The sequence below is a fragment of the Aquarana catesbeiana genome, linkage group LG04, assembly GCF_042186555.1.
Source record: "Aquarana catesbeiana isolate 2022-GZ linkage group LG04, ASM4218655v1, whole genome shotgun sequence".
Classification (NCBI taxonomy): domain Eukaryota; kingdom Metazoa; phylum Chordata; class Amphibia; order Anura; family Ranidae; genus Aquarana; species Aquarana catesbeiana.
In genome coordinates this window covers 59,799,304-59,811,798 of record NC_133327.1, presented here as the reverse complement: position 1 = coordinate 59,811,798, position 12,495 = coordinate 59,799,304, and the positions used below count along the sequence as shown (strand labels likewise).

At 41.8% G+C, this 12,495-nt stretch overlaps 1 protein-coding gene across 2 annotated transcripts in view; it reads left to right on the top strand.

Moving 5' to 3' along the window:
* CLIC5 (chloride intracellular channel 5) overlaps nt 1-12,495 on the top strand; it is a 204,587-nt gene that overhangs the window by 128,296 nt on the left and 63,796 nt on the right. For both annotated transcript variants that reach the window (XM_073625243.1, XM_073625244.1), the window contains exon 2: nt 11,064-11,173. In XM_073625243.1, coding sequence (XP_073481344.1) covers nt 11,064-11,173 — 110 coding nt within the window. The remainder of the gene's footprint in view (nt 1-11,063; nt 11,174-12,495) is intronic.

The window sequence follows — 12,495 nt, the reverse complement described above, 5'->3', positions numbered from 1 at the left end:
CCAAAGAAATGGCAAGAAGTAGAACCTCCAAAGATTAAGGATTGGATCACAAAAGTAGACGAAATTTATAGATTATGGAGAATGGAGTGGAAAGAACACCTAGATAGGAGCCAAGAGGGAGAGAAGGGAAAGTGGAATCCATGGGGGGCTTTCAAAAAAACTGAGAAATTTGCGGAAGCAGTGTTAAGATAGCCCAAGGGGAGTAAAGTAAGGTTGTTAAGGACTGGAAGAGAGGATAAGAGTCTGCGGGGGAGAGGGGAGAGGGGAGAGGAGGGCGGGGGGTATGGGGGGAAAAAAGAAAAAAAAAAAAAAGAATGGCCCTGTCAAAGTCCAGACCTAAATCCAATTGAGAATCTGAGCTTCTGTTGTTCACAGATGCTCTCCATCCAATCTAACAGATCTTGAGCTATTTTGCAAAGAAGAATGGGCAAAAATGTCACTCTCTAGATGTGCAAAGACATGTGTAGAGACATCCCCCAAAAGACTTGCAGCTGTAACTGTAGTGAAAGGCGGTTCTACAAAGTATTGACTCAGGGGGGCTGAATACAAATGTACACCACACTTTTCACATATTTATTTGTAAAAAAAATTGAAAACCATTTATCATTTTCCTTCCACTTCACAATTATGTGCCACTTTGTGTTGGTCTATCACATAAAACCCCAATAAAATACATTTATGTTTTTGGTTGTAACATGACAAAATGTGGAAAATTTCAAGGGGTGTGAATACTTATTCAAGTCACTGTATATTGCATTTGTGCACCCTAAAATTATATTTAGTGTGTTTTTTCAACTGGAATTTTGCTTTTCATAAACCACTATGCTAATATTGCTTGACATAAAAAATCGGAACTACCACTATTTTTTCCTCTAGGGCAGGGATATGCAATTAGCGGACATCCAGCTGATGCAAAACTACAAGTCCCATCATGCCTCTGCCTCTGGGTGTCATGCTTGTGGCTGTCAGATTCTTGCTATGCCTCATGGGACTTGTAGTCCGCTTAATGCATATCCCGGCTCTAGGGTGTCTGCTTTCAGAAAATATATACTGTTTGGGGGTTTTAAGTAATCTTCAGTCCTAATATGATTTTAAAAACATGCTTGCAAAATCAGCTGTGGCAGCAAAAAGTTCAAAGGGTGTAAGACTAAACAGGAAGTCAAGGGAAATCTACCCACTGTGGGTGCAGAAAACAATAAAAGACTTTTTCAAAAGAGTGAGGAAGGGTTAGAACCTCAGTGCAGTTGTATTGCTCTCTGAGATTTCTTTTCACTTCCTGTCTATGTGATGGAAGTCAGACAGAACAGGAAGTGAGGGGAAATCTTTCCAAATGGGACACTGCAATATAAATAGAGTTTCTGACCCTTCCACGTTCTATGTTAACAAACCCTTTTGACTCGGTTCATGGGGAAGCCTCCTTTGTCAGTGAATCCTTTTTCCATCGCTGTATCAGGCATAGCAATACAGGAAAGGTGGGGATGGTAGTGACAGATAAATCTGGAAGATTATAGAACACAGTCATAGGAAAACATGTATGTGCACATTAGGGAGGTTTCCAACTATCTTCCCCTTTGACCTTATCACCGCCCCTCCCGTGGACCTGTCTCTGGGGATGGAGGAATTTTCTCTGTTTTGAAGGGAAATAGTTTGAAGACTGAAGACAGATGTATTCCACCTGTGTCCCCGGGATATGTATGACTTAGAATGATAAAGCTTCTTTACTATTCTCCTATATACAGAGCTTGCTGCTATTTCTGCACAATGCATCAGTGTTTAGTATTTGTCATTATATCAATAGCTGCACTATTTGCAGCAAACAATTATCACCTTTCGGTTCAGACTGTTGATTGGTAGGACCGTGATGATGTCACTTCCGCGCATGCGCACCAATGGTGCCCTAAATGTATGCTGCTCTGCCCATGCATAGCTTCCAACTGTGCCTGATTTCGAGGGACTGTCCCTGATTTGGAGCAATGTCCCTCTGTCCCTCATTCCTCCTCATTTGTCCCTCATTTTGGTCTGATCTATATAGTTGTACATAAAATGCGTTTTTATTTATCAAAAAGTGTTTCCCAGTGCTAAACCTTTCATCTGATTTCTAAATTGCTGCATTTGTAAATTCCAAAAGCCAATATAAAGGAATAGTAGTGGTAAAAAAAGCACTTGTGGGTTTAACAAATCTTGTTTTTTTTGTACAATTCTCCTTTAAGGGGGTGTGGCAAGGGGTGTGTCCTATGCCTGCATGCTTTTGCTGATAGGTGTTCCTCATTCCTATCGCAAAAATTTGGGAGGTATGCGCATGTCCACATTAACTTGACAAGAAAAAAGAGAGAAATTTAGACAGAAGAGACCAATAGGGTCTCTTCTGTCATAAAAATCCTACCTGTCAGCGGTTTTTTTATGTTTATTTATTTATTTATTTCAGTCCAACTCCGGCAGAAAATAAATGATCCCTTTCAGTGGGACTGTGCCCACAAGGGTTAATAGTTCATTTTGTCCGGGGGGGGGGGGGGAGGAGAAACAGCTTTACTTACCTGATCCTCTGCTCCCCCTGGCAGACAGTGCCCCCCCCCCCCCGCAGTGAACTGTCCCTCCGTGTCCTCACGTCTAATTCAGGGCTATGGAATCTGTTTCAGTCTTGATGACATTAGGACCCCAGACCATTGTAACGCGAGGGTGCAGAAGCTGCGGAGACTGGTATAGCTGCGGGGAGGAGCGGAGGATCAGGTAAGAATTATTCCTTTCATTGTTCCCCTAGAGCAGTGGTGTCCAAACTGTGGCCCAGGGGCCATATGTGGCCCTTTTCATGCCTGTATCTGGCCCTTGGGGCACAATTCCTCCCACTGATACAAGACACACTTCTGCCAACTGACATCAACAATGGGGCACCATTTCTCCCAATGACCTCAACAATGGGACACTTTTCCTCACAATGATACCAACCATAAGGCACTATTCCTCCTTCACATACCAAATGGGGTGATGTTTACTCCCACTGATGCCAGGAGAATTTCCACTCCTGCTGGCCACAGTCCGCCCCCCATAACGTCAGAACCAATAAACTGGCCCATTGTTTAGAAAGTTTGGAGACCCCTGCCCTAGAGCCTAGACATGAACAAGCAATTAACCATTGCAGTGCGGGCACAGTCCCACTGCAAGGGATGATTTTTTATTTATTTGCCCAGAGTTGGGCTTTAATACAGCCCATGGACCTGTCACATGTATTTGTCAAGTGTACCAACTATGCCCACCTTTCCACCCCTTCCCCCTCTATTCATAGAAACTGTACTATACAGTAGCTTCCATTAGCGAAAAACACTATGAATGGAGGAGGCTGACTATTCATCTCCTTATTCTCCATTCATATAGCGCTTTTCATTGATGAAAGCTATAGTACAGCTTCTATGAATGGAGGAGGGGGGTGGAAAGGGCCTGTGAAAGGTTGGATGGCTGCAGCGGTAATCTTCTAGTGCTGCAGGGTAACGCAGGAGGTGGGCAGAGGACAAAAGATTTCAACTATGAAAGCAGCCACCAGATCAAGGAACACTTCTCATTGAGTGTAAGTACTATCCCTTGTACTGATTTTTAATTTTTTTAAATTTTATTTAACTAAACTTAGGTTATAAAGTAGAAATCCACCCCAAAAACAATATTGATTTGTACATTCATGTTCCTTTGATTATGCAATCAAAACTAGTTAATCATGAAAAGTCCTCCTCAGTTCATCTCATGTACCTATTGAATCTACCTGTGCTTCTTGGAATTCTAGGCTTCCTGTAGAGGGCCACCAATGATATTGCTGTACTGATGAATTCACAGCAGCGTTGTCGGCCCTCCGATGTGAGTCTCTTCATCACAGTAGTGACGTCATCACGCTGCTTCGCACATCCTAAAGGTGTTGTCAGTTTGGAGAATAAGCTAATACTGCCTGATACTGGTAGCTACTGTATGTCAGTAGACTAATCCCACTGAGAAAAGAGGAAGAGCACAGGGCAAAGCATCAGTGGTGATGTGAGCGCTGCAAAAATCTTTATAAATGTAGCAGACTCCCCGATTTCCAAAGGCCTAATGGTGACCCCCAGAGTCAGGGAGAACTGACATTCCTCCACAAGGTGCAGGTTACTAGGCATAGTGGGTGTGGTGCAAGATGAAAAGATTGGGTGCCAGTCACCTTTTGTAAAAATGAACAAATAAAGATTTTTTATTTTTTCTTAACAGGAACAATGGGGAGAGAGGGTTTAGGGCACAGGACACCCTTGCAATAGCAATTAAGGCAAACTCCGCAGACAAAAATAGAACTAGGCAGACAATACAGAACAAGGGCCTTTAAGCTGAATGCAGAAGTCTATATCTTGTAGCAACCGCTGTCTCCTATAGCAACTGAGCTCTCAACAGTCAATATGGATCTGCTCTCACATCTCACAGTATCCCACTGTAGATCTTCACACTGAGCTCCCAGTCTCTTTCACTAGACTTCCAAGACCCCAGCCACCGCTGGATCACCTGAGCTCTTCCACAGCTAACCCACTGTATACTTCTCAAGCTTCACCCAGGCTACCTGCTGGGTCCCTGACTTGATTCTGCTGAAGTTTTCCCACTTCTTCACCGTCCCCGGCTAGTGAAAATGGCTGCTCTGGTACTTCTTCAGACTTCATAAACTGGCCTCTGATAACAGGAGTGTTTGTTCCTTGGTGGCAACTGTTTCTCCTTCACCTCTGACCTTGATCCTCACTTGCCTCTGGCAACAGGAGTGGTCGTCTCTTCTCCTTCACCTCCGGCAACATTTGGTTCCCCATTTGGTGAAACCTCGACAACTTGGTTAGGCTCCTGACCTGAAGCCCCAACCCCACGTTGCTCCTCACAGTCCTGGATAGGCCTCAGACAGCCTAGAAGCTAGGTGCTCCCGGATAAGCCTCAGGCTTGTGGCCTAGCAACAGGGAACAATACAGCACATGTCCACCCAGACAGCCATCCGGGTGGCACAGAACTCCTCCTGAATAAATAGGCTCTTGCAGCAGGCCATGGGGCCAAAGAGACTTCTACCAATTGGCTGGGACAACCTATACACTCCTAACCCAAATTTACTATGCCCTTGTCATTCTAATGCCACAGGCGGCAGCGCCACCTAGTGATAGAAGAGAGAGATGCACCAGATTCAGGTTTAGGGCAAAAGTCAGTGGATCACCCTACAAATTAGCAAAGCTAATTGCCACCTAGCACAACTAGATTTACTAGCAGCCCTGTTTAGGACCAGGGTGCTACATAAAGTATTGATATGATGTTTTGTAAAATGCTTTTTGCTAAATTGAATGGGTTGTTCATGCTACTCTCAAACATATGTTTCAGTCCAATACTTGCCATCTTCTTTAGGGCTCGTTCACACTCCAAATTCACTTTTCATGCGCGTATCCAGTACTGTGTTCAAAATGCAATGGGTGTGAGATCTGCTGAAGGTGCCAATATAATCCTAACGACACCCCAAAAACATAATCCAGTAAGCTAGGTCTATGGCGGGCCAAATTTGGTTACAGCTATGACAAATGCACACAGTATTGGACTAGTTCAGTCTGCCAGTAATGAAGAACAGAAGTGCGTGGCGTTAAATTGAAGTTCACTTTACTCATCTTTCATTCTATTTGTTGTGTGTTTTTCATATTCTATTTTTTAATATTGTATATTTTGTAGAAATGTGGGTACTGCCATTGTTCACACGTTGGAAATTGTAAGGTCCACAGCTGCCATCTCCATCCTTCCTTCACTATTTAGTAGGTCACTGACCCTGAACAAACACATATTCGATTTGTGTCATTGGGCATGCTTTAGTAGGGACAGTTCACCCAGCAAAGTGAATGTTTATTGGGCTTAGTAAGATTACAGTAAGATCGCGTTTTTTCTTGAAGGGGTGATCGACGTGAACACAGCTTCACCTTATGTACGAAACTCTGTGAATATCCACTTTTAAAAGTTAATATTCTCTATTCCTTTAGTAAATCAACCACTGCAACTCACCTAACGATGACAATTAAGGAAGGGTGACAGCCAATGGGGACCAATGGTGAAGCATGGAAGAAGGGAGTGGGTAGACACGAGGTGGAATGGGATTCTCTGGGCTGGTGGTGCCCTCAAACAGCTTCCATTCCTGTGTAGCCAGTGACAGGTGCCAAATTGAATCTCATGTTCTCCCATGTTTTCTTGAACCTCTATTATTATTATTATTAATATTATTATTATTATACAGGATTTATATAGTGCTAACAGTTTACACAGTGCTCTACAACATGATGGTAGACACTACAGTTACATAGCTCCCAACTGTCCCTGATTTCGAGGGACTGTCCCTGATTTGGAACAAAGTCCTTCTGTCCCTCTTTCCTCCTTATTTGTCCCCCATTTTGGTCTGATCTATATAATTGTATATAAAATGCAATATTTATCTTACAAATAAAGTACTAAACCAGTACTAAACCTTTCATTCAATTTCTAAATTGCTGCATTTGTAAATTTCAAAAGCCAGTATAAAGGAATAATAGTGGTAAAAAAATAGCACTTGGGATTTAACTACTTCCGGACCTTTCCGGATCATTGTATGTCCGCTGTTTGAAGTGGAATACCATTGTTATGGCAGCAGATAGCTGCCATAACTCCGGTATCCTCTTCAACAGCGGGTGGTCAGCTTTCAGATAAAAGTGGTCTCTGCAGCAGGTTCCCCGCAAGCTCACTTTTATCGGGGGCGGGAGTGGGGCCTCCCGCCACGCTTCGGTAGTCCCCGCCGCTTACCGGAGCCGTCGGTATACAGTTCAAAAAAGTGTACAGCGCATGTGCATGTGAAATGTTACCCTGAAGTACTCTTGCTTTTCTTTTTTTCTTTCTTTGTTCCTCCTTTTCCAGTACCATCATTGCCAGCATTGCAATTGCTACTTTCCTCTTCTTTTGAGCATCCAACGGAACAAGGGCTCAAGCGATAGTTGATGTATATCTCAGGTGTTCTTACTTGCAAAATGAATACAGTTTGAGAGTGTGAGGGTTCACAAAGGTCAAAAATCTTTACATCATTACTGTTGATCTTGTGATCAATTGGTAAAAAATTTACAATTTATGTCGTTAACGATCGATAATATGTTGTCAAGTGTGGAAAACATTTTGATACAAGGATGGCATTACCACACAGTCGTTCGACAGATCTTTATAACAAAACAAAGTTTTTTTGAACAATATACCATTCATGTATGGCCAGCTTAAGGGAAGTCCAAAAAAGTAGTTACCTTCAGAGGACCACATATGACCTTGTTTGGTCCTCTGGAATTAACCACTTTTTTTGGACTTCCTAGTCTAAGAGTTTTTGGTACATGTGTTTTGGTTACGAGGACCGCACCCTATCAAAAGTTAGTGGGTGAGTCGGTAAATTAACAAATAATCAGATAGAACAGGGATATGCAATTAGCAGCCCTCCAGCTGTTGCAGGACTACAAGTCCCATGAGGCATAGCAAGACGCTGACAGCCACAAGCCTGACACCCAGAGGCAGAGGCATGATGGGACTTGTAGTTTTGCAACAGCTGGAGATCCGCTAATTGCATATCTCTGAGATAGGGGGTACTTCCCCCACTCTATTTGCCCCTGTTTTTTATGACCTTTTTCATGAAAGCACACATAAAAGATGATGAAGGGAGGATGGTTACAGATGGGGTAGAGAAGGCAACTGTACTAAATGCTTTTATCTCCTCAGTTTTTACACAGCAAAAGGAGGGATATACTGATCACGACAGTATTGTTAGTAACACATCACAGGGTGTACCCTTGTGGCTAACAGAGGCCGGAGTCAAGAAAAGACTAGATAAGCGTAACACAAATAAATCACCAGAACCAGATACCAGATGGTTTACACCCGAGTGCCCTAAACTTTGCGGAGAGCATACTGGCAGGAATTGTACCAGCTGATTGGCTTTTCTCCAATGTGGTACTAATATTAAAAAAGGCAGAGTATGGCAGAGTTGGTTAAATTCCCCAGAGGTGGCACCACCACAGCTGGCTCTGGATAGGCTGCTGCTGGGATGATTGGACACATAAAGTTGGTAGTGAAGTCTTATAAGGTGGAGCAAGCTGCGAAATATGTTGTGATTAATTTACATGATCGACGGATTTGAATCTCGGGTGATATGTGGTTGGTTTAATAATTTTATTTTTATTTTCAATTTCTATATTAATTTTGTTCTTTGTTGAATGAATACTAGGCCATTGATATATATTTTATCTATATGGTTGTTTGATAACAACATTGTCTTTCAAGTAACGACACTTTTATATTGTTGAGAAAATTAAGGCTCCTGACACTATCTTTATATGTACCTAAATGTCATGCATGTGTAATATATACCTTGTAATGCCTTGTGTTCTCTTCAATACAATTTTGTTTTTGTTGATCAAAAAGAAAAAAGGGCAGAGACATATTCCTGGAAACTACTGGCCAGTCAGCCTAACATCAATAGAAGGTAAATTATTGGAGGGGATAATAAGGGACTATATCCAAGAATTTGCTGAAGATAACAGTATCATTAGTAGTAATCATCATGGGTTTACAAAGGGTCATTCCTGCCAATCTGTTAGCATTCTATGAGGAAGTGAGCTGCCATCTAGATATGGGGAGGCCTGTGGATGTGGTGTATCTGGATTTTGCAAAAGCATTTGATACAATTTCCTACAAATGCTTAATCTACAAGCTGAGGTCTGCAGGTATAGACCATAAGGTTTATTCTTGGATAGATAACTGGTTACAGAGGCGTGTCCAAAGGGTGTTGCTAAATAACGTGTACTCAGACTGGTCTGGAGTGGTAAGTGGGGTACCCCAAGGCTCTGTCTCGAGACCAATTCTGTTTAGTTTATTCATAAATGATATAGGGGATGGGATAAATAACTCAATCTCAGTTTTTGCAGAAAACGCAAAAAAAAAAAACAAAAAAAAACAGGGCAATAACATCACATCAGGATATAGAAATTTTATAGAAAGACCTGAACAAAATAATGGGGTGGGCAACTACATGGCAAATGAGGTTTAATGTGGAGAAATGTAAGGTAATGCACTTGGGGGCTAAAAACATAAACAAAAACTACTCTGGGGGAATCAAGGATAGGGAAAGATCTGGGGGTCCTAGTAGAAGACAGACTGAGCAATAGTATGCAATGTCAAGCTGCAGCTACAAAACCCGGCAGAATTTTACCATGCATAAAAAGGGGATATACCCCAGAGACAAAAGAAGGGCAACTAAATTAATAAGGGGATTGGAGGACCTTAATTACGTGGAATGACTACAAGCACTAAATTTATTTTCGCTTGAGAGGGGACATGATAGCGATTTACAAATACCTCAATGGTGATTCCAGTGTAGGGAAAAAAAAAACGATTCAGTCTCAGGGAGTGTAAGAGGGCACAGGGCCACACAATGAGGCTGGAAGAGAGGCGGTTTTACCTTAAACTGCGCAGGGGTTTTTTCACTGTTAGGGCGATAAGGATGTGGAACTCTCTTCCACAATTGGTGGTGGCAGTGGAGAGTATTGATATGTTTAAAAGACTCCTCGATGTGCATCTTAAAGAACACAACATACAGGGATATGGGAAATAATTATAGACACAGAGACATGTACACCTACACAGGTTGAACTGGATGGACTATTGTCTTTATTAAACCTTACCTACTATGTAATTATTTGAGTGAGAGATTATCTGTCTAAAGTGAGGGGAATTCCCGCGTAGGCAGTTGTCATTGTCACCAGAACCAGTGTCTACATTGGAAGATTTCACTTCTATAATTGTTTTGGCGACACTTTAGGATTTTGGAGTTTCCTTCACTTTCAGTACTTCTGACCACTGTCAGTTAGAAAGGGTGAATCTCCCTAATGGAGACATAGACCACCATAAAAAGCTGATGTGCAAGAAGGAAAGTGGCACTTATTTGTGAAGTTCAGAAACTGATTTTATTAAATGTCATGTTCAGTAACATCCAACACGCGTCGAGGGCTCAAATAAATTAGTGAAGTAACCCACGAAAGGCGTCCGATGATATCAAATGTGATTTTTAATGAAATCTTTTCCTGGATTTTACTAAAAATTGTCTGATGCTTTCCTCCTTGCACATTAGTTTGTACTGTACCTGAGGTATGTGCTGACCCATGGACATCACTGCTCAAGAACCTCCTTTTGCAGTTCAAGATCTATGCAGTATAACTTTATTACCAGACCCTAACATGACAATTCTAGGTATTTTTCCTGAGGACCCTATACCACCGATATTTAGGTTAATGCTGACACACATTTTTTTCTTGCCATGAACATATAGCTAAAAGGAGGGTTGTCTCCTTGTCCTCCTACATCTGCACAATTGCAAAAGTTTGGTAATGCTATCTTGGAGTCCTTCTCCATCTGTATAGTAGTTTGAAACTATTCTAGATCTGTGGTTTTCATCTTTTTTTTCTTATTTATTTACCCATTAGAGGTTTTATTGCGATATTGTTTGTATTTGAAAGATATGCTCTCAGGGGTAGCTTTGATCTTATCCTGAAATTTTGTGTTATTAGGGTGTAATGTATTGCATGTACGCGTAATCGTTACTTTACGAGACATAATTGTGTTGTTTCTGCTTTAATAGTTTTGTGTTGATGTTATATCCGTCATTCTAATTCCTATTTTGATCCGTGCTTCTTTTTATTGTCTTGTATGTTTTGTTAAAGCTTTAATAAAAGCTACTTGATTAAAAAAAGAAGAGAACCTCCTTTTGGGCCAGCACCAAGGTAACAAACAGGACAGACAATCCAGTGGCCCACACTTCTTCCAGGCCAACCATAACCTGACAGAGGTTCTAAGCCTTCCCTACTCTGTCCAAAGCTAAAAAAAATAGTTTTGGTTTACATTCACTTTAACAAGTTGGTGGAGGCACTTTTGTCTGGTAATGAGGGTCAGTAGAACAATGACTATTTTTATGCCCAATGATGCTATTACTTTCATAGAACTGTAAATCCTGATTGTGTATACAGGTTCCTATGCATTATAATGAGGATTTTCTTTTCTTTCAGGCTGGCAGTGATGGAGAGAGTATAGGAAACTGTCCCTTCTCTCAGCGCCTCTTTATGATCCTTTGGCTGAAAGGAGTTGTCTTCAATGTAACCACAGTTGACCTGAAAAGGTAAGATCCAGCTTGCGTGTCTCCAGCCTATCAAACACACTCATAGATACATCTGATTGATTTTAATCCAGTTAAGGCATTTCGTTGATCTGGGATTTTTTTATTTTTTTTATTTGGAAAGCCAACCAATCACACGTTTTTAAATTTTTTCTCTTCTATTCCATTTTCATTAAAAAAAATAATGGAAAAATAACATCAACTGATGCTGTTGAAACTTCTAATCAGTTATCATTTGATCAACTTTAGACCTGGTGATAAATAGAAAGAAATATTATATTTTTTCTGAAAATGTCTCATCTCCCTACAGGGGGTCCCCGGGTTACGAACGAGATAGGGACTGTAGGTTTGTTCTTAAGTCGAATTTGTTTGTAAGTCGGAACAGTACCTTTTTTAAGTACAAATCCAGTCTCAGAGTCAGGAAGTGAGATTAAATCCATCTAATGAGGATACAGACAGTATAATTTTTTTTATTTTAATTATTCTTTACTTTTTTTAATTACTTTGTTATTTTTTTTTTAATTTAATTAATACTGTATTTCTTATTTTTTTTTATTTTTTTATAAATTTTTTTTCACTTAACTTTATTGCTATCACACAGGAGAAAACAATTCCCTGTGTGATAGCAATTGGAGGTGACAGGTTCCCTTTATTGACCCTGTCACCTCCTAGCACTGCTAGATTTTCTGTCAGAGCTGAGAGGGGAGGAGCACAGCTCTCCCCTCTCACTCTTTACATGGCGGCAGGGACAGGAGGAACAGGTACAGTACACTGCATATTAAGCATATTACAGTACTGCTCACAGGCTGTTACAGGCTGCTCACCTGATGGCACAGCAGGGAGATGGATAGATGCTGTGTCCAGGCAGGCCGGCCGCGGTGCACCTCCGCGGGGCAGCGCTCGTAGGAAAGACCGGGGATCCTGGAGGCTTCACTAGGCCGGACAAGGCCGCGGTGACGTCACTCGGGCCCCGTTCGTAAGTAGGGGTCGTTCGTAAGTCGGATGTTCGTAGGTCGGGGACCCCCTGTATTTGCTCCATTTTTTTGGACCTTAACCCCTTCCCGTCAAGCCCCAGTATCCTTTTAACTAGGCTGTTTCACCTGGGGGACAGAAGGTCTGTGTGATCACGTGATGACTGTGATTGGCTGTCACCAGTGGCGTCACTAGGGGGTGGCTTTTGGGGCTATAGCCCCGAATCTAGGGCCCATAGCCCCGAGTCTCTGCAGTGATCCTGAGAAGAGCCTCTCTGGGGACCCTGATGTAAGTGGGGGACTCTCTGGGGATATATACACACACACGTATATTACTGTATATACATGTGTATG